A 25,830-nucleotide genomic window follows, 5' to 3' on the forward strand; every position below is an offset into this window, starting at 1 on the left:
TCATTTTCATTTGGTCCCCGAGGACTGACTATTTATGATTTATTGAATTTTAAATAGATACATTTTGCGGCACTTACATACCGATATTGTGCATGCATTTCACTATTTATAAAGGGGTGGCCAACCTGCTTCCTTAGGTAATTGAAGATTAATTTTTACTTTTTAAATTGAAGAAATTCTTTTCAATTTGTGAGCGATATTTTTCTTATGAATGAATGAGTCTTGTAGCAAACTTGTAGGCTATCTCCCTCCCCCCCACCGATAATGTGTAGTAGGCCATCTTTGCAATGACCTAATTAATAACTTTTTATTGAATTAGTTTTAGTTTCGTTTCTCATCTTCGAAATTCCCAACCAGATGGGGAGCAAAGCCGCTTGAAAGATAATCTTAATGCAGCTCTTAATGCAGCTTTGATGGGGAGAAAACGTTGAGGGGGCGGGGATATCACATACCTCATTGGCGTTGCTGTCACTGCCTTTTCAGTCACCTCATCAATAAAAATTATACAGTTTGTACAATTTTTGTTGATACACATGCACAATTTAGATTAGGATGTTCAGTTTTCCTACTCAAAAATTCAAAAAAAAATTCTAATTTTCTTTCCTAAATGAGCATTCTTACGAAAACGAAGAGCCAGTCAAATTATATTAGTGGAGGGTGCAAATCTGTTCCACAAAACAAGGGTTATGGTGTTGACTACACTCTTTAGGAAGACGTTGGCTGAGGTGTTGGTTTAAAATTTCCATGAGTGCTGCGAACGTAAATAGTTCAGGAATCCCTTAGTTATAAAGATAATATTTTGTATTAATTGTTAAAATGTAGTGGTGACTTAACGAATGGGCCAAAAAAGCCCGGTCGAGGGGTTGGTCTTGGACCTTTGAAAAATTATCATTTATTTTTCATTTCCTTTTTTAAAATCAATATTATAATTCACTTGTTGTTTATTTGATTCTATGTTCCACCCCCCCCCCCCCCTAGTCAAATTTTGTTGTAAAGGGGCTTGAAAAATGTTTCGGCATCGGTCCTCAAGATCTGTTATGAATGGGCATTTAGAATGTGCTTTTTTTCCCCAATATTTTTCAAAAAAACATTGGGGGGGGGGCCTAAAAGTTATTGGTCCTCCCGCATATACGGGACTCAAGCGTGTACGAAGGAGAGGGAGAATGCATTGCACAATGGTTTTTTTCAGTAATTACCTCTAGGTTCTGGCACCTATTCTTTATAGAGTGCAATTTATTTCGGTTTCAATATCATTGCTTCCCAATGTTCAACCTCCCCCCCACCATGCATCTTTGGGCTTATTTTCATGTCGGCGCCATGGCCGTCCTCCGGTCGCAGTGAACAAAAGAAGAGACACTCAGTTTTTGCCACAGGCAAAGAAGAAAGAGCCCCCTCAACACCTCAAAGAATCTTCCTCTCAGCCGTGCCTTCTGGCAGTAAGGATTGGAACCGATGGAGGGTGCAATTGGGGATTCAACGGCAGGGAAGAAATGAGATAAACGTATTGTCATGGAACAAAAAAGCCAAAGACCATCCAGATTTTTTAAAAGAACTAAAATTTTGAGCAGATTGTTTCCATTAACTAATTCATAATTAGGACAACTTTTGGTTAAAAAAAAAATTTTCATCATTGCAAAATGAATAAGCCATATTCATACGAATTTTTGGGGGGGCTGAGCCGCGTCTTCAAAAATGTTGGGGGGGCTCGGGCCCATGGGCCATATAGAAGTTTACGCCTATGGAAACTACCACGTGCGAAAACAAGTCGCGTGTATGAGCAAGACCGCTATAGTAGTTTTGCGCCTTCATAAATGGCAACGCTTTCGATTTTTCAGCCTTATAAAATCTTCCGGTCGAAAATCAGATTCTTCTAATTTTTGGTATCTTCATGGAAAAACCCTCTAGAAGTCCTCAAATTGTGCTGTGCTTTGTATGGAAAATCCCTAAAGAAAAGACTTTCAGTCCTTGCAATTCTAGGCTGACCACGTTTTCGCAGGAAAAATACGGGGAATCAGGATTTCTAAGTACGAAAAATCGGTAATTATTGCCAAATATGATTTCAAGAACAAGGAAAGTTGTGCCAATTATTGCTGAAACAATCATGACGGCGAAAAATGCGTCCCGGGAAAACGGTATTTATGTATGGTTTTTGCCCGTTGCAATTCCAAAAAATGTCCGTGTTTTCCCTTTTATTTGTGACATGGTTTCTTTGATGAAGATTGTATCACGTGATAAATTCGATTTTTCTAGCCTGTGAGAATTGGCACCTATGCGACTTGTTCTGAGACTTGGAGCAGCTTGGAATCACGGAGAATAACTATGTATTTTCTAGGTGATAGGTTACTGTACGACTTCATTTACTATCGGTACTGTTTCGGTTAAAAGTTGGTTTCCTGTCGTTCCCAACTTCGAGGTGCGAATGCGAGCTTATCTCCCCGTTAAAAAGTCTCGCCACAAAGGGCAAGAGGCCTACAACAGTACAATTCATCAATCATTACACTTCACCAATAGTTAGAAAAAATGACGGCAGGTGGCAGCCACTACGCAACAATAATTACACAAACTTCACTTCAGGTTTACAACACATGCACACACAGCTTCCAGCATGGCCCAGGTCTTCGACCACCTGCTAAAAATCTCTTCGTTGAGACAGCGGCGGCCCATGATCTGGTTAGGAGGTGGTTCCGGTTGATGGAAATAACCGCCTAAATATTGCATTGGTATGTGATGGTAATCTGAGTGCTGCCTTGACGCAGCTCCACCCAGAAGCCTAAGATACATAGGAGGGCCTCATGATTATAAAAATCTAATACACTGGTACTCGACTAACGAACGCCGCCTCTGTTTACGAATTTTTCGGCGTACGAAGATTATTCGTAATATTTCTACCCCGGCTAACGAGCGTTCTAGTTAATATGGATGCACACGCTCACATGACATCCGTGTCGTAAGCTGAATTTTCGCCCAATCATCACATCGTCTTTCGACGATTACTTTATATCCGCCTCAGAATCACTTTTCATGCATATCTGCCTCTATTTCTCTTCCAAAAAGCTTTTGAGTCGTTTTGCGTAAAATGAACATGCAAAGCGAAAAATGCATTTGGATAAAACTACTGTAATGTACTTGGATACGTTCTATTGCATACGTACTTTCTGTGCGTGACTCTTGGCATCAAACTGAGCTTATCTTAGAACCATTCCTCATATTTTCCATCAGCATACGCAGTGGCGTATTAACGGGGGGGGGGGGGGCACTTAGCGGGCTATAGCGCAAGACGGCAAATTTGGAGGGGTAGAATTGGAAAAGCGTGGCAAAATTTGTATTTTTTTATAGTGAATCGTTCTCGGCCCAGAGGACGGTGGACTAGGTCATTGAGTGACCAAATGAGTTAACTAGAGTATAGAGGAAGGAACTCGGCCAGTGAGTGGGCAAGCATGTGAGTGATTTAGAGTAGGAGTCTTTAAAGCTTCAGTCCCACGAAAGTGTGTAGCTGGAGCTTGGTAAGATAATTAAAGTTAATAAAAGCCTAAAGATAATAAAAGTCTTTGTTGAACATAACCGCAAAAACCACAGCCGGCGTGAAGCAATCCCTACTTGTTCGGTTATTCACAAAGGAAGACGCTCGTTCCGCTGCCTTTGTATTGAAAGCCATAAAAATTATTGCTTCCCCGAGGCTACCGCGAATCCTGACAAAGACTTTTATTATCTTACCAATAGTGCTCCAACCCACTCTCGTGGGACCCCCGCATTACATTTCTCGAGTCGTGAGCACTACCTATACCCAACATCATACGAAAAGCATCTCTCACGGCAACTTTGACATACTTATGCCTGAAATATACATTATTGTAATCCTTGAATACATTTTTACAGGTGTTTAAATTCAAGCTTTGATCAAGTGCTCGGTAACACACAAAATATTTTTATGGGTAGTTGTTTTTACATCTTTTTAACAGCCAACTTGTTGGGTGTTTTGCTTGTTTTTGTGGTTCTTCAATTTATATAATGGCTTTCAGCCGTTCCGGCACCAACATATGTATATACCGAGCATTATAGGAATTAACGGAAAATGTTTGATTAATTTTACGTGTCAGCGTTTCTCTTGTTGGCACGTTGCCAAACATTCAAAAGAATGTTGCGTTCACGATGATAGACGCGGAAAAACTCAAAAAATGAATGACAAACACCATAATATCAAGACAAATATTTATATCTCAATACTGCGAATCTTCTCTTTACAGCCAATAAAAGGCACTGTTAACAATTTACGCCAATCTTATTTTTATTAGAAAGATGGAATTTTTTTTCTTTTGGTTTTTTTTTTACAATAACAAGCATACATTCCTTTTTTTTTTTACTGTTAAAATTACAATTGTTCCCATCATCATTACAATTTCCTCACATCACTCTCCATTTTTCACACATACATATATACCTTAATACTCTTCAGATAAATCACAAAATGTTCAAATGACGACAGCGAAAAAACACTCAAATAATAAGATTCCACTAAAAATTTAAGAAAAATAAATCACCTAAATACAGTGTTTCTCAACCTTTTTTTAGCCCATGGCCCCACCGTACTGTCAGGGAGTATCTAAAACCCTGTAATATCATCGGTGCTGCAAATTCGGCCAGAAAGACCATCGATTGGCATGTACCAATTCGATAGAGGAATGTGCACGAGGCGCATGTACGGTTAAGTAATAGTAGGCAAAAAGACAGCTGCAGAAAATATGGGGAAGGCGGCCACCCGCACAAGACGTGTGCCAAGGAAAAGAGTTGCATTAACTGCACAGCTAAGAATAAAAAAGCAGTACGAAATATCCAACAGATCACCCGTGCACGAGCCAAGGGTCTAGCTAAGCTGAAAACTTCCCTTTCGACTGCAGCATTTCGTTCTCGAGGGCCCCCCCTACCCTCATCCAGAAGCGAGACCCTTTCAATATTGAGCCCTTATATTACCCTTTCTACTCTTCCTATTGAATTTAGTCAAATTTTAATTTATAATAACAAATTTTTTTTTAATATAAATCAAATTGATCTCTGGAACCCTAGGCCATGCAAGGACCCAGAAAGTGGGCGATCGTCCCAGGGCCGTGTTAAACGCATCATGGGCCAAGTGATTTTTCTGAGGCCCTACCTAGCAAATTTTCGGAAATTTCAGCAGTTTCTGATTTTTTGTAGGTCCATGCGTAAAGACGGCACTGGGGGCCTTAAACCACAGGGGCCCACAAACAACTAATTTTTTGAAGGTTACCGTCAAGGTCCATGGGTTCGAATCCGGGGGAAGAACATCGAGAGAAATCAAGTTCTTTACCTAACGAGCCTGGGATGACCAGTGATAGATGGCACCTTCATTTGCCGCACAACTCCACTGGTTGGAAATTGCCGTATGGCGATATATGACCAGAGTTGGTGTGCGGTGAAGTAAATTTTTTATGTACGGTAATTTTCTGTGTCCAGGGCCGTCTTAAGAGCATTGTGAGCCTCTGGGTAAGAATGATTTTTCTGAGGGCCCCCTACGTTGGGTATAAAAATTTTCTTTTCAGTTTATATACTTGCCATCGAAAATTTTAACCAGATTTCATTTTCATTAGGCCCCCGAGCAGTGAGCTCATGCGTTAAGACGGCATTGGATTATCCCTCCTAAATTATATAGTAAAAATTGGTCTGTGCAAAATGCAGGGCGATCCGATGAACCTACACAATTATCCAGGTAGCAGAGCTCGCACCTTCCCTAGGTTAGAGTTCAGTGAGCTTCCTTCTTAAGGGCATGGCCGTCTCAATGTCTAGGAACCCATACTTAAGCCCCGTTCACACATCCCGGGAAGTTCCCGGTAACGGAGATTTTCGCTATAAACCATTCACACGACGTTAAGTTTATGCCGGTAATCTCCCTTCTTCTTTCCGGAAGTCGTCACTGGTTACGTGGGTTGAACGGAAGTGGTTGATTCAAGATGGCTGACGAAGGAGCTTACAGTAGTTTTCGCGGCGCAAAGGATTATGGGAGAGAAGGTCGGTGTCGACCACCAATCCACCCCAAGAAAGATGGGCTTTTTTGTGATGAGCTTCTCTCCCACCTTTTTTCCTTACGAGGGGGAAAAAGTTGTCATGCCGGTAATTATCACTAAAGCGACCCCCAATCTTGCACATGTGAACGGGGCTTTAACTGGAAAAGTAACAACTATTAACATACTTACACTCGAAATTATAGTACCAGATCTCATCGTGTAGGACCAGCACAGGTTGCCAAGTTCATCTATAACGTCATTAAGACTACCTGTCAAGTTTGCCATATTTTGCACCACAGCATCCTATTTTGTTTCTTATTTTGGTGTAGAATCTTCCGGGTTGGCTCACAAATACCGCGTGGTGATTGGATGTGGGGCATAGAAATCGCCAATTCTGAGGGAAAATGGACTACTTGTTGACCAAGCTTGACGGCGTCACAAGCAGCGTGCAGAAGCCTATCTCTAGGAGTGCTGGTAGGCCCAGCTGTGGACATGGGTTAAGACAGCCCTAGTTCTACAAACAGCTTCGTTGAATTCTAAAAGTGGTCGCACATTTATTATTTTCCCATATTTCATAGCGAAGCTGGGGTGAAACCTTTTCAGACCACGGGCTAGATGTGTGGTATTTCTACCGCTCGCGAACCAGAAACTTTATATATCAAGTGTGACTATATCACCCGTATTTTACGGGACTTTTCCACGATTTCGGCTCTCCCAACTTTTTTTATAAAATGTTTCGTTTTTCTCCTATTTTCACAACAAAGCTTAGTTGAATTTTTAAAATCAAGAATTAAGATTTCATGACTTATAAATTTTATTATGACCATTAATTATTACTATTAATTATAGCCACGTAAATATAATCATCTCGCATATTGGTCAAACTTATACTTTTTCCCTGATCAATTACATTTTGACATTCAGTACCAAGCATTTTCTGGAAATGGCGATTTTTCATCAATTTTAGCGATAGTTGGCAACTTCACTTCGACAATTTTTTCGGCTGTAAATGATAATTCCCCTTGCGCCCAGTAACTTTTTTTGGGATATCCCGTTTACGACATAAATATGGTCAGCCCAGGTATTTATCGTGCTGTGCGTATCGATACTTGTCAACCAGCAGACCAACCATGGCCCCCGCTCTGGATACTTGTCCACCGGGACAACTTTCCCGAGCCAGGTGGAATCCCTTGGCAGGTGCACCCTTGCTGTAAAGCATTATTTCACCACTTATCACTGCCTTTTCTACAAAGGGGGGGGGGGGGCTTTGAATATCTCATTACCAACCACAAGGGCCCCCCCCCCCGGCCATTTTATAAGAAATTTTAACTTTGGAGGTGGGCCACTTTGAAGAACGGGCATCTAACAGTGTGGCGGGAGTCATAATGATTGACAAAAAAAATTGGTCATAGAACAAGAGTGAACATTTTTTTTCTTCTTTACTGGTGGGCCGGACCAGTTAACGTGTTATAAAAAAGGCTCGACGAGGGGCCACGTGGCCCCAGGTTGAGAACCACTGATCTAATCTCAACTTGACAATATTTTTCCTCTACTACGAGGGGGCGGGATAGGTTTTCACAGAATAAATTGGTATTTAAATATCGAGCCAAACTACATTAATTAGTTATAATAATAACGATTATAATATACATATTTACGAGAAAAACCACAGTCTCGTTAAGGATTATGGGAGGGGGTGGGATTATGATTGGCATTTCAAATTCTTCTATATAATAGTGTTTACAGTGTTTTTTGGAGCCTAAGTATATAAAGCACTCACAAAATATCCGATCCAGTATTATGTATAGTTTATTAAAATATAAAGCTCCCTTCTCTCTCACACACTCTCTTCCATTCATTCATTCATTAATTAATAATTAGCTCGGATTAGTTCATTAGAAACAAATTTGAGAATTCGATTATTTTTTCATTAAAAAAAATGATTTAAAAAAAAAACAAGTGAAAAAGTTACATAATTAATAATGATCGGCGTCTCATTCATTAGCTTTTTTTTTTTGTTTGTTTTTTACCCTGGAATGTTGGTGTGTATGTTACTGCCAAAGCCCTAAATCGGCCAGTTCGCGAACTGGCCAGCCCAGTTGACCTGGTCAATGTCCAAATTTCGAGCTTTGGACGGCCCCTATATATTTAATGACGTTATTATACAGTAAAGCCCTCCCCCTCTCTTAACGGACACCCGTCTTTTACGACCAAATAATAATTTCCCCTTTGTATAATATATGCATTTTAAACCTCTGATTAATCGTCACGCCCTCTCTTTACCGGTATCTGTAAAAGAGAGGTTTTACTGTACATACCGGTTATTATGCATACCAAGCATTTTGGTAAATTTGTCAAATTCCCTAAATTTAATCATTTTTACCGGTGATTATGCATAGTACCCAAGCGTCGCGTCGTTGGTAAACATAATTCGTACTATATGATATATATATACTATACACGATAATTCGTACTATATGATATATATATATACTATACACGATAATTCGTACTATATGATATATATATATATACTATACACGATAATTCGTACTATATGATATATATATATACTATACACGATAATTCATACACGTATTGTATCATAACATCCGGGTACGATCGTAAAATTTGTTTTTATATCGCGGTCAGACTATATTCATCACACATACTAGACTCATTCGAAATTTTTTTTCCATATTCATCAAATTCACCGATTATAACATTAGACTATTATGCATAATCGCAGATATATAAGGGCGATAAATTTCAAGTATTTATTAAATTTACCTACGACACTTGGGTATTATTCATATTTGCCGGTAAAAAAAGTGATAAATTCATCAAATTTGCCTAGACGATTGGTAAGTATGCATAGTAACCGAAAAATTTTATGTAAATGTGATAAAAAAAAAAAAACCCCGATTTATCACACATTTACCGTGACATATCGATCCCTATGATTCGGGGTCATAGCCACGTTAGCGTAATTTTTTTTTAATCTTAGGGATCAATATATAGCTATTTGTAAGGATCGATATGTAAAGGCCGAAACTCGGACATTGGCCGGGTCAACTGAGCCGGTCAGTTCGCGATTCGGCAGTAACATATATAGTATTAACGCACGATTTTCATTATCATCATCCATATAAAACACGAGAAAACAAATGATGAAACATGGGATTGGATGAATTTGAATAACACCCATAGAGAGACAGTGAGTTACACAAATATTGCATTGTCCAGCACTGAACGAAAACAAAATAGCCGCACACACAAAAAATTCAATGAAATTTTCGTTCCTCCTAAAAAAAAAAATGAAAATTAATAGGGTGCCACTCAAGCATTACGTAAGCACCAATGGGGAGGGAGTTTGAATGCCGAGGGTGCTCAACCTTTCCCAGAATGTCTTTCCGGATTGTCAAGTAGATGAACCTATTTTTTTCGTTTAACTAGATCCTATGCGCATGCGTCAATAGGCGCGGCTTTTTATTATTTAATGAGCATCAACTACTTGATCACTTACGTTGGGAAAGCTTTTTTGAGCACTTGGCATTAAATTTAATTATTTACCAAACTACTTGACGTGTGTTAAAGGGCCTTAAGTGATCTTAAACTGTGCCGCGGGTTGCTTGAGTCATCTGTAGACGTGCCACGGGTCACTTGAGTGATTTGTTTGTGTGCCACGAGCTGTTTGGTCGATCTGGAACATGAACCGAAGGTCGCGGGAGTGATCTTAAACTGTGCCGCTAGTCACTTGGGTGATCTGTACATCTCTGCACGGGCTGCTTGAGTGATCTGGAACTGGCAATCACGGCGAAAGGCCGCGATGTGAAAAAACAGGGCTTGTTCCTTCCAACACTGAGCAAATACGAATTTTCAGAGCTTCTTATATATGTTCGTCTTTGAGGGGGAAGGAGCATCTGAGTCGTGGCTCATATACAAAAAGTAGTCAATTTCGCAGGGCCTTCAAAATCTAAAGGTTGGAACTTTCAACTTGCCCCCCCCCCCCTCATCCCCAACAGGTCTATCATCCTCAGAATAAATGAATTTATTTGCTACGATTTACTGATTATTTTGAATGATTTATTTATTTATAATTCTTAAAAATTAGGGTGAGTACAAACGAACTGTCTTTCTGGAAGCTTGAGGGCAATCGGCCTACACCAATTTTTCCTGAAAATTTGTGGGCCTTGGGAACGTGCCCAGTTCACTTTCAATGTATAATTTTTTTTTAATATTTTAGTTTTTCAATGCTATGTGGAGCAAGAGCTCTACACCCTTGCGTAGTCCTCTCGTGGGATGGGGGGAGGGGGGTCAGCAAAGTCTCCTAGATAGGGACCAGGGTCAACTAGTCTTGGAGGTTTGGCCCCAGCTGGCTTAATTTTTCCAGCAGGAGGGGAAGGATTCTGCTCACGTAATACTTGAATGGCTCCTAGTTTATAATAAAGGATTGTCGTTGTTATTTGTGCTCTAAACAAAAATAACGAAAGAATTAGACCACAGAGCGTCCATGCTTTTTAGTTGATATCCACGCACTATATAAATATCACAGGCTTTAACACCCTACAGACAGACAGAGATAGAGAACAACACCAACACACGTGCGCGACACCAGGGGGAGCTTGCTTCGTCAAGTAATTCGACACATGCCACGATCTAGACAGCGTAGTATTGAAGCAAATGTGTTAACACCTAAATAAATGTATTTTGAATGTATAAATTGGCTCCCTTCGGTTCTTGTACTTGAGAGGGTGGTATGTGTGTGTGTGTGTTGGCAGCAGGGGAGGGGAGAGAAAAGCGTTGTTCATCTATATAATAATCTCTACTGCAGCTGGGGGGCGCCACCAGCCGTTCTTGGAAAATTCGGTGTCAGTTCGGATTTCTTTTTTTTACCGAATGTCTCGATGATTTGATTATAATAATATTCCCTTTTGAATCGGTTGATCGTAGAGATGACGGTGAATAGAAGACGCTCAAACGACGCTCTCGTCGTCGCTCAACATGCCTTGACTCTCGTCTCTGGACATCGGCGACTGGACGTTGCCGTCGTCCTGCCGCTGCTGCGTGTTCTGCTGCTGTTGCTGGACTCGCCTCGCGACCACGGGCACCATGAAGCTTAGCGAGGAACAGATGAACAGCATGATGCCCGCCACGTAGAAAGGCAGGTCGTAACTCCCCGTCATGTCGTATATGAAACCTAGAGAAAATCCGTGATATCATACCATTCAGTTTCCTAAATAAGCGTACAGTTCAGTTAAAATGAATAGCTCAAAACCAACTATCATTATCATAATATCATACAACAAAAACAAATAATAACTGTTTCTCTATTATATTACTTCAAGCCCTACATTGACTTTAGAGCAGGAATTCTTAACTTATGGCTATCGACCCAAACTTGGGTCCCTGGGGCTCCTGAGATAGGTCATACGTCTCTACTTACAATCCGATTGTAAATCCATTTGTGGCACCATGCCCTCCCTCCCTCCCCCCATATCTTAGATCCGGATGCGTAATTATAATCCCTACTTTCTTAGTAACACAGGAAGCATTAGCACGCCGGTAATTGGCAGAGCAAAAAAGCTAGCAAGACCTCAGGAGATGCGGAGATTTGAGCGAAACTGAATTTCAAAGTTCAAAAAGCATTTTTTATTGAATCAGTAAATGATGGCTCACTCCGCAAGCCGTTATTATTGTCTTCTCGATGCTCGTGAACCGCATTTGATTAAATCAGAAACAAAAATGGAAACATTTTTTAGTAAATGACAGCAAAGATGGAAGGATGTGAAAATAATTTGGATGGGTTTCAGACCGAATCGAACACACAACCATAGGTAGGGGAGTCTCGTACTATAACCATTACTCTAACGGTGTCGGATTCAAGATAAATTAAATGTATCTATTGTTAAACGTCGCCAGCAAAAATTTCACAATGAGTGACGTAATGGTTAATCACTCATTTTAGCCAATTACGATGCGCTAAATTTCTACATTGTAGCTAAAAATGTAGGGATTGTTTATAAGCGGATCCGGATCCCTAGGCTGAAGTCTTTAAAGGATCCCTCTTAGTGAATTTATAGTGTAATACTGCTTCACCAAACATCAACTCCACTATACTGCAATTTACTGCCATTAATGAGATGGGTTGGAAATGAAAACGCCGTCTATTGGCGGACACCTCAAGCTCGTTAGGGAAAATATCTATATTCTTCTTCCCCGGTTCGAATCTGGGACCCGACGGCAACCTTCACGGTAGTAGACGAGCATCTTACCACCACGCCACTCGGGCAGACTTAAAAGACAAAATGAGTTGTTGTCTGAAAAATTCACGTCAGAAAGGGTTGCAGACCTGCCAACTCTCCAGATTTTTCATCCTTCCTCCTCCTCTCCGGATTTGTTAAAATTTCTCCGGATTTTGGCAGAAAATTAGATTTTACTCCAGCTTTCACGCTGTCGTGATGTCATTGACTGCCGTCATCGTTAGGAAAAACACCCATAGAGGACAGCCTTGGTCATTTCCATCGAGCAACCGGGAAAAAAGTCTTGGTGACCTCATTTAAGCAACTTGCAAAGACGTGACTTTGTTTACGTAGCATTTATCGGCAATCATTTATCAGGGGTAAGCCCTTGGTTGCCGAAATTCCTGTATAATCATTATTGTATTTCCATTAACAGCCGTGCGGAAAACAAGATTTTTCGTCAGCAGCTTTGTATTTTGAAGTTTTTTAATTGTTTCCTCCGATTAAATGTCTTCAGAAAGGAAATGTAAAACTTTAAGCTATATATAAAGCTTTTAAGAGTTCATATACCCAAGATTATCAATCACTGATAGCATCCACGAAAGGAAACACATATTTTATGAACAGTATGTAGATGTGATTTCTCTATTCTGCATGGAAAAACTGACATGAAATTATATTCTGCTCAGGGGCAATGCAGAACCTGCCTTGGAGGGGGGGGGGGAAGGAATGGAACTTTTTCTTAATTCATTAAACTTAATTTATTACTTTTTTAATTCATTTAAAAAAGTAATTTTTTGTGAATAGAAAAGTTTTTTGTGAATTTTATTTGACCCCCTCCCCCCCCCCGGGAGAATCTCCGGATTCCAAAAGTTGGCACGTGTGGGGTTGAAAGGAGGAGGATTGAGAGAATGCAGCTCATTTCTATAAACTGTTACAGCCACACGTACAATCTCAAAGCAGTAGGTTGCTAGATTTTGTTTTTAAAACTGAAGTTTTTTTTCATTCATGACTTTGTTACATAAAAATTGTTATAAATAAAAATGTTATAAATAACTTGTTAAAATAAATAAATGTTATAAATAAAATAAATGTCAATTTTACACTTCATGACAACAGATACGCTGTGAAATTTCGTTTTTATTTCCAAAAAAAGAAATCTCCACATAAAACAGTCAACTTTCTTTAAGATCATCAATGGGTGGAAAAGATACTCGTATCGAATGTGGACGTACCTGCTACAGGAGGTCCGAGAACGCAGGAGAAACCACGGAAAAGACTGAGGAGGCCGAACGCATTAGTCAGCTTGTCGAGTCCGAGCAGCTCCACCAATATTATTGACGTCAAGCAAATGTACGCAGCTGGAAGAAAGGAAAACAAAAAGAATGACAAGACACATTACAATAGGGTGACAACGAAGTCGACGCTCCCCAAGAAATAAAACTCTACAAATGGCTACTCACATACGAAGAGACCGAAGAAGACGCAGTCGATGACAGTCGCCGTGTACGAACTGCAGAATGGTAAAATGAAGACGCACACTCCGGTCAGAGCTATGGCAATGTTATTGACTAGTAAAGCCGACACCCCCGGCCTGTCGGACACGTAACCGAATAATAACCGTCCCAAGGTATTCGTGACTCCGATAGCCGACAGAAGGTAGGCCGCTTTGTCCGACGGTATGCCTTTGGTGATGCTGCTGTCCGTGATGTATACGTATGGCACGTAGAAGCCGACCATCCCGAACATGTTGGAGATGCATATCAGCAGGAAGACCTTGTTCTTCAGCAGAGAGAAATCCAACATCTCGGAAATGGTGTCTGTCATGCTCTTCGGGAGCCTGAAGCAGTCCGGACAAATCTTTGGTTTCGCCGCCGAATCCGTGGTGACGCCCGCCGCCGCCATGCCGGTCACGACGCTCGTGCAAGTGTCCCTCGGAATCGAGGTCACGCTGGCGACGTACGAGCGGACGTCGCCCTGGGATTGCTTGTACTCCGGTAGGTTCCTGATGCTCCCGCTGTAGAAGACGTCCTTGCGGTACAGGGGCCTGCAGTAATCCTTGCGGTCCCTCCGCAGCGAAGACCGGCGACTGTTGCCGTCGAGCGGGATACTCTGCTGCTGGTGCTGTTCGCGGACCGTCTGCTTCCACAGTTCGTCCGCCATGTAGTTGTTGTTCTGCTGCCCAGGACACAGGTATCCGCTGGACGAGAACTTCATCGAGTTGTTCCTACGCATTTCCCTATTGACAGTTATATTGCTAAGGCTTATCTTCATGGCACCTTGGTTAGGAAGTAGTCCCTTGCGCTTGGCAATTTCTCGGATGGCCAGAGATGCGACTGTTCCGTTTGGCATTTGTGGCACCTGTTGCTGTTCCGGTTGTTCATTAGACGCTTCCTTTTCTTCTTCTTCGGCTTCTTTCTCGTTCTCCTGTGGCTCAGCAGAACAAGTGAGTGGCGTCAAGACATCTTTCGGTGAGGGTGACGACGACGTCGAAGCCGCTTTATTTTCGTCCTTCTCATCCATTTCGTCCTCTTTAGAGCTCGCCGGTGACTTCCTGACCTCTTGGATCGGGGATAATGTGCACACTGGCGTGTCTGCCGGGGATTTCCCGAACTGGTCCAGGTACAGAGTGGAATGGACGCCGGGCTCCAGGTTCAGCACGAATTTCGGCCTCTTCTCGAAAGTACCGTCCGAATGCTGTATTATGATGAACTGGCTGCTACATAGAGAAGCATTCCTGTGCCTCTCCTTCTCCTCGGCTATTCTTTGCAGGAGCGGTTTCGTGTACTGAGCGGTCTCTTCGAGCGGTCTCATCAGAGCTCCGAAAACGGCGCAATTCAGGCAGAGCCCGGCCAAGATCGTCGTGGCTCCTTTCCAGTCGTAAATCTCCAGGAGTTTCTGCGTGAAGGGCGCGAAGAGGAAGCCGCCCATTCCGGAACCACAGACGGCGATACCCGTGGCTATGGCCCTCTTGGTGGAAAAGTAGTAGCCGACGCTGACCACAGCGGGAAGGAAGATCATGCCGAATCCTATTCCTGCAAGAGAAAAAAAACCGACAAAATTATGAGTGCGGAAAATAAAAAAAACGTACGTTACGAAAGTACCGTTTGGCAATCCTTTTTGAAAACGCACGCGTTCGTAATTTTTAAAATGCGAAGTGACTTCCGGAATCCCTTGTACACAAACAGATGCAGGACATCCACTTGTCTTACTATTCTTATTTCCAGGTAAAATTACCCTAATTTTTTTACCAGGTCCTGTAATGCATGCAAGTTTTTGTAGATGAAAAGAGAATCATCGATGCATTGTTCCGATATAATATTATTCAATTAAAGTTCCGATATAATGTTACTAACAGTTCCGATTGTTAGATATAATGTCTTTCACGCAAGTCATTGAAATAAGTAGAGGACGAAATGAAATGCAGGACGTCACAGATTTATTTAGAACAGCCGTTTACACGTATTCACAAGCAGCGATTTGACAATACACGCTAAACATAGAGCTCTTGATATACACACATTTCAAACATACACAAGAGTTTTTCCTCTTTCTATCGACTCAACTATTACTCAGTTCCGCTTTGGCGGTGCTTTTTACAGATGAGGAAGTTCGAGAGAATTCCCCGCCATTCTCGCGAGATACCATTATTTCTACAAATTTCTCTGACGCCATGACGTCGCTAAATCATCGGAGCTGTAGCCAAACTCGTCAAGTTTGTTGCCAGTTAGGCGAGATTTACAGAGGAATGCGTCAATTTTCATTTTTATATCAAGATAATGGCTATTTACAGGCGAAAAATGACATAAATGAACTATTTATAGTTTCCGTTACAATATATTGCCAAATAGTAAAAATGTAGCAGATAGCAATTAATGTTGTCCTTGCCTCGATTCTGCCAAAGAAGAAGTTGCATCGAAACAAACAAGGCTTTCGTGGCCCATCATGTAAAGCAGCGGTTCTGAACATTTTTCGACCCACGGAGCCCTTTCCGGTATGTAATTTCTATGGCGGAGGCCCGGACGCCTATTTTTTATTTATTCATCAAAGTTTCTAACTTATTATTCAAAAACATTAATAATTATTTTTTTTTTAATTTACTGGGTTTTGTATTTTTATCGAGCTACTGCGATCCTCTGTGAGTTCACACGGAGCCCTAAGGGTTCCTCGGAGCACCAGTTGAGAACCGCTGATGTAACGTAAGTAAAATTCAAAGTCTTCGGAGTCTTTTGGTCGGGCATAACGTGAAGTTTTTGTCTTTCGACTTTTCGTTCGCACGGGCGGCGAACATCTTCGATTTCGAAAAATTCGAACTTTACTGAGAAATTGTATTTTTTTGGGGGTGAGGTTATTTGAGCTGCGTATGGGACATTCTGTTTATTCATTTTCTTTTGTTTAATTTGAGTGTTTATATAAATAATACGTTTGGTATCAATGTTTTTAAGATCATTAAACGCTTCTGTCTGGATGTGGAGCTAAGCGTCTATTATTTACTACTTCAAGCTTTTTGTGAGTAACTGACACTCGTCATTCAAAATCGAGGTGTATATTTTGTGTATAGGTGAAACAAGTTTTTGCATAACAAAGCAGTTGGATACGTAGGTACCTGTTCTTAGTTTTGATATTCTGATGCTATAGCAGGGCCGTCTTAACGCACGGCCCCGGGGGAGACCTCAGAAATACGAGTAGTTGAATTTTTCGAGAATTTACGAGGTAGAGCCTCAGAAAAATCACTTGGCCCGGGGGCCCATGATGTTCTTAAGACGGCCCTGCCCAATAGCATTGTACAGTAAAAGTCCGTTGAAACGACAGCTCGCAATCACGGGAAAAACTGTCGTTATAACGGACTACCCTTGTAACATCAGCTCTCTGACAATCAGCTGCAAACCACTCGTTATAGTGAGATTCTCGTTACAAGCCGTACTCGTTATAACGGGGACTTTTACTGTATTTTCTTCCGTATTATTAGGACATGATGAACCATAAACAATGTTTACAAAGCTCGGCTATACTATCAGAGCTAGAAATGAAAGTGCTCCATTGATCAAACCTCACCATGTAAGGTGTAAACAAATTGTCCAGATATAAGCAAATCCTTTTAAGAAAAAGGATGGGCGGTGCAGTAAAAAACTGTCTGGTTTTTCTTAACTAATTAACGTTTGACCATGTAGTTTACACTTTTTGCACAGTGCTTTTGGAAGTAGTCTTGAAGGAGCGTCATTCTTGCATGTCTTCTTAGTTTGTTGTGCACCGAGGAAGAGAGCCACATATCCTTTTGATGTAATGTTAACATAACTTATCAGAAGATGTTTGCTGTGAGTGTGACAAGGACAAGATCAGTGGTGATTATACCAGGCAGACGATGACATAGAGCAGCATCCAATAGAAAAATAATGCTTATACTACCATAGTAAAAGAATGCAATATATAACTGCCATAGTGGGAAATCACTAAACATTCTAGAAATTGCCACCGTTTTGCAAGGAAAATAATTTTATTCCCCACTACTATCGTGTAGTGATAAATGCTTTCCTCCCCGAAGCTGAGAATAATAATAACAAAAAAGATAAATACGCTACGTCTTTTTCCATCATTTATTCTGTTCGCATATTTCTATGCAACTCCAAAAAGATGGGAGTTGTTATCTAACTCTCTCTCTTGTTATCTAACGTTGAATAAAAGCTGACTCTGCTCACTCTCTCAGTTGATTGACAGAACTGAGGGAGGGGAAGGGAAACGTGTTATCAGGCAAAACTCTATCTGTACAGAGAGCTAGCTGGGCTCAGGATTGCCGAAATGAAAGGGTTTTAAGAAGACGAGATATCTCACTCGGGATTGCCGCTGGTAAAAGTTAAATTTGGTTAAAAAATACTCTACGCCATGTGATAAGTATTTCAAAGCAACCCGCACCTCCCATGTCAATTCGTCAATTTTTCAGTAATTTTTGAAATGTCATAAATTTTCCGTTCACCCTATAAATTGCCGAACAGTTATTACCTGAAAAATGCCCCTCATATGAACATTGAAGGACCGGACAAACCCCGCTTCACATCCCACAGAGAGAGACCTCATATCACCAGCAAATTAGAAGATGCCATCAAATATGTTTCAATGTAAGAGGAAGGCGATATCTTTCTTCACTTACCTCCCATCACACCGTAAGTAAGCATGAGGATGTCAATGTTCGGAGCCACGGTGCTAAGTAGAAGTGCTATGCAAGAGATTATGCTGCCAATTATAGTAACCACACGACAACCAAAACGATTCGTTAAGGCACTCACGAGAGGACCTGCAAAGGAAAAACCAATGACAAATATCATTCTATGAAGGACCTACATAAAGACTCGGAAAGGAAAAGCCTTTGCTTCACTCACCAATGCTCAGATAGAATCCAGACTGAAGCGACCCGACCCAGGCAACTTTTCCTTTGGGAGCATCGTAGTATTTGACGAATTCCGTGAAGAATATGCCGAAAGTGTAGGCGATGCCGTCGACGATCATGTTGCAGAGAAAGGACGCGGCGACGATTATCCACCCGTAGCCACCGTCCGGGGGTTCAGGAATGATGGCGGCCCTGTAATCGGCAGCCTCCTCGTCGTCCCAGCCGTCCTCGTCGTCTTTCTCGTCCCCGGACAGAGACGGCTGCGTCGAGCTGGACGGGGACACGAAGTAGAATCGGTCCTCCATGTCCCGCAGGATCTTGTCTGCAAGAAATAATAAATATTCAAATAAGGAGACAATCACCTCCAAGCAGAGACGGATTAAGGTCGGTCGAGGGCCCTGGGCGCAGATGAAAATGTCGAGCCCCTTAAATTATATAAAAGAAGTGTAAAGTTGGGGTCCCTTCAGAAATCAGGGCAAGGTGAGCCCACTGGTGAATCCGCCTCTGCCTCCAAGTCATTTAATGACATTCAATGTGAGAAATACCAGAGCAAATACTATTGAGGCATTGATGTCAATGTAAAGGACGGAAACAAATTGCAAAGTTTTACCTTCCACCGAGCTAAAACACCATCATGTGATTACAGGTGATCGGCCTTGCCAGCCATTTCACTGAGTTAAGTAATCGTGAAATCAGGCGACATCACTCCCCGTTTCCTGACACTATCTGGTACGGAAATGAGGCAAGCTTCGAAATTTGACAAACGTGTGTTAAGGCCAATGACATCCGGCACAAAAGATCCAGAAGTGCACGAGACGGATCCGAAAAAATAATACTAATGTTGTATCCATTCCGTGTGACTCAAACATTCCAATTAAGTTGCGCACACATCGCTACCATACGGAAGTCGGACATGTCCTTGACTCATTTGGATGAATCATCACGAGCTTCTACCGAATGCAGATACAAACAGAGCCGGGTGCGAAGGGTACAGCCTATAACAATATTAGGGAGAAAGGAATTAAGATACAGGACGTGCCGAAAGTCCGTTGGACATTTCAAAAAATAAAATCAACAAATAGGCGCGTAGAGTGCCATTTGCAGCGAAATGCCAAGTAATAATAGTGCAGATTTTTCTCCGAGAATGAAATAAAATTGTCACAAAGCGAATGCATAGTTGGCAATGGACACGGGGTGTCCCTTAATTTCGTAAATAGTTTAAAAATTCATAAGAACTGAAGGAAAATTCGAAAGCGGTTTGTGAAATGTTATTCTCACGAAGGGTTGTGTGTGTGTGTGTTTTTGGTCGGTTTTTTTTGTGCAGAAAAAATTGGTTAGAATTTTCGCCAATAGATGGCGAAGAAAGCAAATCACTGGTAATATGCAAATCAGAGTCTTATAAAACGCAGGGTGTTCGAAACGGTGTGCGGTAAAGAAGTCGTCACATATAAACGGAACTCAAACACGTGTGTTAGAGGGGGCGGAGTGCGCTGCATTAATATTATTAGGGGGTGGTTGAAATAATCTCAGCTTCCAAGGCGCGTTAATGACCAAAAAGAGTGGCCTAGAGAGTGAGAAATATTAAAAAAATACGCAAGCATGCGAGTGACCAAAAGAGTACACAGGCATTTTAGTGACCAAAAGAGTGACTCAGAGAGACAGATGTATTTACAAAGCGGGCTATTGCCCAGGGCGGCGAATTCGAGTAGAGAAAACTAGACTGTAATGGGAGAAGGGCGGCAAAACTATAAATCCACCTCTGGACATGGGTTAATCGGGCTCTAGTGACAGTAATTCTGATAACGATTGGCGCTGAAATTCAGCTCACAGCTGTTTCGTCTTAGCCCGTGTATCAACAATATCAACGAAAATGTTCGCTGGGACATACCGGACATGTCGAATAGCATGTAAGTCAGATTGATGTTGATCATTTCATCATTTCGACAATGGTGTGACATAAACATACAGCGGCGTCGAACAAATATACACACAGAACAGCACAGTGGCAAAAAGAAGAGAAATCTTGACATTAGTATCGAAATTAATGAGAAATCTTGAGCATGAATTGTTCCAAATGTTTGTAGCACAATGGCGTAGTTTTTATGGGGTGGCTTTTTTTTCCATCGCGCGAAGAAAAATCACGCAGTGGCGTAAATACATACTCTGTAGCTGTATAAGAGGCTTTCTAGAGGGAGTTTTCAGCTGGAAGCGAGTTCTTTTTTAATGGGTAACGGGCGAAGTGCCAAGAAAACAACCAGATGTGTGTCCTCCTGTGTTTATGATAGTCAACACACCAGCACTTTCCTCCTCAACAACATACATATTGGGCTGAAGAAAGTGTTTTTCAGCTTCGCTTTGATGGGGGCAAAAGAATTACATCTCGACAGTGGCGTAGTTAGAGTGGGGGGGGGGGGGGAGCTTAGCAAGCTATAGCCCGGGGAATGAAATAGCCAAGAAAATTAGTAGAATGGGAGAAGGGCAGTAAAATTTGTATGACTTAAGTGACCTAGAGAGTTTGCAAGCACGTGAGTGAGGAAAAGAGTGACTTACAGAGCGAGGAACCAGATCAGTGAGTGACCTAGAGCGTGTGCAAGCACGTAAGTTGGTAAAACAATGTGTAATCATGTGAGTGACCAGAAGAGTTTGCAAGCAGGTGAGTGACCAAAACAGTGTTCAAGCATGCTTTAAAGACTCAGTGTGTGAGTATGGCAGTGACCAAAACAGTGACAGAAACACAGGTGTACTTGCAGGAGTGGGGGCGGAGATCAAGCAGGTTATAGCACAGGGAGGCGAATTTCAGGAATAAGTGAGCCGGGAGAAGTAGACTAGAGTGGGAGAAGGCTGTGCAAAATTCGTGTAGCCCACAGGCGGCAAAACCATAAATTCGCGTCTCGATAGTGAGGAGAAATCCTCAAGAAAAAAATTTAAAACATTTCCTATTGAGAGTCGGTTTCACCGCTCTTCTCCCATTCTAGTTCTTGGGTCACTCATTTCTGTGTTTCTAAGCCACTGTTTTGGTCATTCACATGCTTGCACACTTTCTTGGTCACCCTTTTGGTCGCTCACTGACTCCTTCGATTTCTAGGTAGCTCTTTTGGTCATTCGCATGCTACCACACTGTTTTGGTCACTCACGTGCTTGCACGTGAACTGGATCATTCGCTTGGTCGTTCACTATACTGGTACATCCATCCCTCTCTAGGTCAAGCATTGAGCTGTTCCCTCACTCTCTGGACATCTCTCTTAGTCATTCAAACGTGCTACTTCACCACACACCGACCATCTCGCTATACTGCAATCTACTGACGTTAACGAGTTGGGTTGGGAATGAAGGCGCCATCTATCGGTGGTCGTCTCAATCTCGTTAGAGGAAATATTTTGTTATCTATATTCCCCTTTATTAACCTGGGATCTGACAAATCTTGATGGTGGTAGACGAGCATCTTACCACTACGCCACTCGGGGCATAAATTTTCAACATGCAAATTCAAATATGCTGACACACAGTTTTGGTCATGGTCACTCACGGACCTGCTACCTCTTCCTGCTCTAGGTCTAATTCATTGAGTTACAACTGTCACTCGCTCTCTGAGTCACTGTTTTGGTCATTTACATGCTTGCAAACTCTCTGGTCGCAAAATCTTGGGTGGGCTCCGAACTTGCCCGCCCTGTAAATACGCCTGTACCCATTCATTTATTGCAAAATCTTACAGTTCCCTTTCTGAGATTATGTTGCCATATTCTTATATAAGCTTCTACACCCTCCCTAAGAATCAAACAGTCCATTATATCACCTGAGGGGTGATATCGCCCTAAAGTGGGCCTTGATATATATATTCAAGTAAAAGGGCCTTCCTCCCAGGGCAATGCAACCAATAAGGAGCTTCCCACCATCATGTGGAACGGGATCATATGTCCTTATGTTTTCGGGAGTAAGTATATAACCATTTAAGCTGTTAACTTCCAGCTTAGTACGCGGCTCCTAGAACACATCACGTTTCCCAGAAACTATGATTTTAGATGGCCCTGCACAGAACCAGGACAAGAGGGAAGCTCAGCGGCTTTCAGACCAGGGATTCATAGACCGACCTGTATTTTTAGAATTCTTATTCACTGTAAATATAAATTTTAAAAAAAAAGAAAAGTTAATGCAATAATAGGACAAGACCCGGGGATGCCTATCTTGTAGAAAGCCATGTCACCTCCATCACTCATACGCAAAGTGGGGGTTTTGGGGTTCGAACCCCCCCCCCCCTCAAGCAGAGATTAGTGTTATTTTGTGGGGGGAAAACGTAAACCCTCCCCTTGAGAAGAAAAAAAAATTGAACCCCCCCCCCCCTCCAAGAAAATTCTGCGTACACCTATGAGCAGACTAATTGCTTTTTATCCTAAGTTTTGAATCAGTCACTTACCCATCGATTCGGATGGCCATAACGTGTCGGAATTCTGTCGGGTAGGTGTCGGCTTGTGACTGATGACAGCCGAAGGAGCGCTAAATCTCCTGTCCATACGCTTCCGGCTGCTCTGATGATAATCGAACTTCGTCATGATTCCGCGTCAGAACTTATTCTTTTAATCGGTGCATCATTGTTTGAAGGCTTGATTCTGTGTCTCTGGTCATACTTCTCCGCCAATGATCCAAGTTGGCAAATTTCACCACAACACTTCGGCGAAGAAAAGCATATCTATCCGTGTCTTACATATCACCAGCGACATTTCACTCCTGATCTTAAATTCGTCAGTTCTGGGTTTAAACCGAAATTCTTCACGGACAGGTCCATTTATTCCGACGAGACAGATACGAATTCGATGACCGATTTCCGAGTGTTACGATGTCCCGTCCACCCCGATACCTGTGGACGACACACACGGACGTTCACTAGGGCATTCCTTGCGTTAAGGGCATCGTCCACTCAAATATCCGTGACCGCTCCGCCGGTAAGAAAGTTGGACACAAGAAGCGTGAGGGGTGATTTCCAGTAAAGGACATGCAATAAAGTGCGCAGCAAGCCAAAGCAAAGCAGCGCTCGCCCGGAAGAAAGCACCATTACGGACCACTTTGTTCCCCGTGACGCGCGCGGGCCACCAATGCGACGACCTTCCTAACAATAATTGTCGGTCGCTCGCTCTCTCTCTCTTACGAACGTGAACGAGATTTCAAAACACACACATTATAATACGTGCACACATGACCATTCTCGCCCTTTCTCGTTCAAGGTCTCTTCGAATATTGTGGATGATTATGTCCCGAGAATTCAAAACACCGTCCGAAAAGAAAAAAAGGCAACAAAACAATAACTTCTCCACTTTGTCAATTTAGCCTCGGAATTTAGCCTAAGAAACAAATTATCCATGAAGAAAGACTTTCCGGAGATTACGGCTAATGAATCGCTCGAGCGCAAATTTGTAGGATGAGCAAACAATTGTTTATTCCACTTATTTTCTAGTCATTTTAAACTATTTTTCGCGGGAATTTTCAAAATTCCATTCTTGTGGAAGTGACACATCATCTTTACAGACAAAAAATTCTACTATTACTACAAAACCCACACGTGCATCTCATCCATATGGAATCCCTTTATGAGTTGTTGAACGTGTTTTGAACCTAACGTGAAGTTTGTTTCTTAGAAATGCTTGTAACGTGTTCAAATAGTGCTGTCATTTCTCTCTTCCGAAATCCGGAGACGAAAAGACGAATTCCTACTCGAATTAGCAAAACCGTCGAACGGCTGATTTCCGTATGAAGAAAACGTTTCTTTACCCGGGTTGCGCGGAACCTTAGAACTTCCCCGAGACCACATTGGGGTTTCTCTGTAGTAATAGATCAGTAAAAGTCTTGTGCAAGCAACTTTTTTCGTTTCTATTATCACATGGTTAAGGCTTTGTTAAAAATCAAAAACGTAGACGTTGTTTATCTTGATTTTCTTTTAAAAGGCATTTGATCGAGTTAAAACACGGTAAACTCTTAAAGCACGAAATCGATACTGTATTTGGAGCAACGTGCCGAGTTGTTGGATAGAAAAGTGGTTTTGAGATAGGTATTAGCGGGTTATGATGAACGGAGAATTTCATGAATGGGGACAGGTATCACAAGTGCAGTCCCTCAAGGAAGTGTCCATGGCCCCAATTCTTTTTGTTTCCATCTTTACCGATAAACTCGATCAAGAGGATATACAAGGGGATTCAGAAAGGATGAGAAAAACTTTAAAAAGTTGGTAGTGCGCAAAAAAAAAATGCCTCTGGTACTTCCGTTTGCAGCTCCTTAAATGAAATGCATTTCTGCTTTTTCACTATTACTGAAGTGCGCCATTTTCCCGTACGTTACAACTGTTAGAACGGTTGCACGCGGAATAACTTCACAGGGCTGGCGTTCCCGCCTTTTATTCACTGTGACGCAGATTTACATACGGTTTCTTCTTTCCCAGGTTACATTTGCATGCATGGTGTTCTTTTTCTCCCGATAAATTTCAACAGGAATGCCGTTTCAACGTTTGCGGACGGCCGTTTCATGTTATTCTCGGGCCACGCATTCTTTGTTGACAATTGTTATTTGTATTGGTGTGTACTATCATCTCTCTTAAGGTTTTTCCCATCTTTTCTGAATCACCCTGTAGATGAGATCGTTAGAAAATTCGCAGAGGACGTTACATTAATGGGTGTAGTAGGAAATCAAAGCGATCTGCTCCAGACCAACTTGAATATGATTGCATCATGAGCAAAGGATTGGTGCATGACTTTCAGTGGTGCCAAGAGAATGATCGCTTTTGTGCACAGCAGCGCAAATTGCTATGAATATTATTTCAGGAGTTCTATACCCTGAGGGTTCTTAATTGGAGGGGGGTGGGCCTTCAGGACGTCCGCGAGACTGGACGAGAAAACTTAGTTTTCTCTCGTATATGGTATATACTAAATATGTTCAAGAAAATGTGGCCTTCATTTTATTGACAGAAGGGGTCCCTTGAACAGAAAATGGTAAGAGCCCCCCTACACCATCTTTATTTTCCAGTTGATCCCTAGAACACGAAACTTCATGTTCCTAGAGCGTGGACATCATTTCAGGAGTTCCATAGAACATCGATGTCGTTTTATAAGAGTTCCCCGTAACATGATTTCAAAAATCATTCAGTTCCGCAATGACTATTTAAGTTAGACATATACAATTCCATTAATATCTATTTAAGTTAAAGAGC

At 41.8% G+C, this 25,830-nt stretch overlaps 1 protein-coding gene and 1 long non-coding RNA gene across 3 annotated transcripts in view; one reads left to right on the forward strand and one right to left on the reverse strand.

Moving 5' to 3' along the window:
• Positions 1-4,197: 4,197 nt before the first annotated feature.
• Positions 4,198-25,830, reverse strand: part of LOC149075301 (uncharacterized) — a 73,908-nt gene continuing 52,275 nt past the window's right edge. The window contains exons 1-6 of one of the 2 annotated variants that reach the window (XM_089242650.1): positions 23,053-23,732; positions 18,634-18,963; positions 18,405-18,548; positions 13,723-15,294; positions 13,495-13,620; positions 4,198-11,217 (exon numbers count right to left, since the gene is read on the reverse strand). In XM_089242650.1, the coding sequence (XP_089098776.1) occupies positions 10,994-11,217; positions 13,495-13,620; positions 13,723-15,294; positions 18,405-18,548; positions 18,634-18,963; positions 23,053-23,188 (2,532 nt within the window). In that variant the 5' untranslated portion in view covers positions 23,189-23,732 and the 3' untranslated portion in view covers positions 4,198-10,993. Of the gene's footprint in view, positions 11,218-13,494; positions 13,621-13,722; positions 15,295-18,404; positions 18,549-18,633; positions 18,964-23,052; positions 23,733-25,830 lie in introns of those variants that run through there. The other variant, XM_089242651.1, reaches the window with a different exon arrangement.
• Positions 15,290-25,830, forward strand: part of LOC149075302 (uncharacterized) — a 75,646-nt gene continuing 65,105 nt past the window's right edge. Inside the window, exon 1 of the long non-coding RNA XR_016193979.1 lies at positions 15,290-16,253. This is a non-coding gene — a long non-coding RNA (uncharacterized LOC149075302). The remainder of the gene's footprint in view (positions 16,254-25,830) is intronic.

The sequence above is a fragment of the Pholcus phalangioides genome, unplaced genomic scaffold, assembly GCF_987345545.1.
Source record: "Pholcus phalangioides strain wild (caught in Gottingen) unplaced genomic scaffold, Ppha-v1.0 ptg000015l_1, whole genome shotgun sequence".
Lineage (NCBI taxonomy): Eukaryota > Metazoa > Arthropoda > Arachnida > Araneae > Pholcidae > Pholcus > Pholcus phalangioides.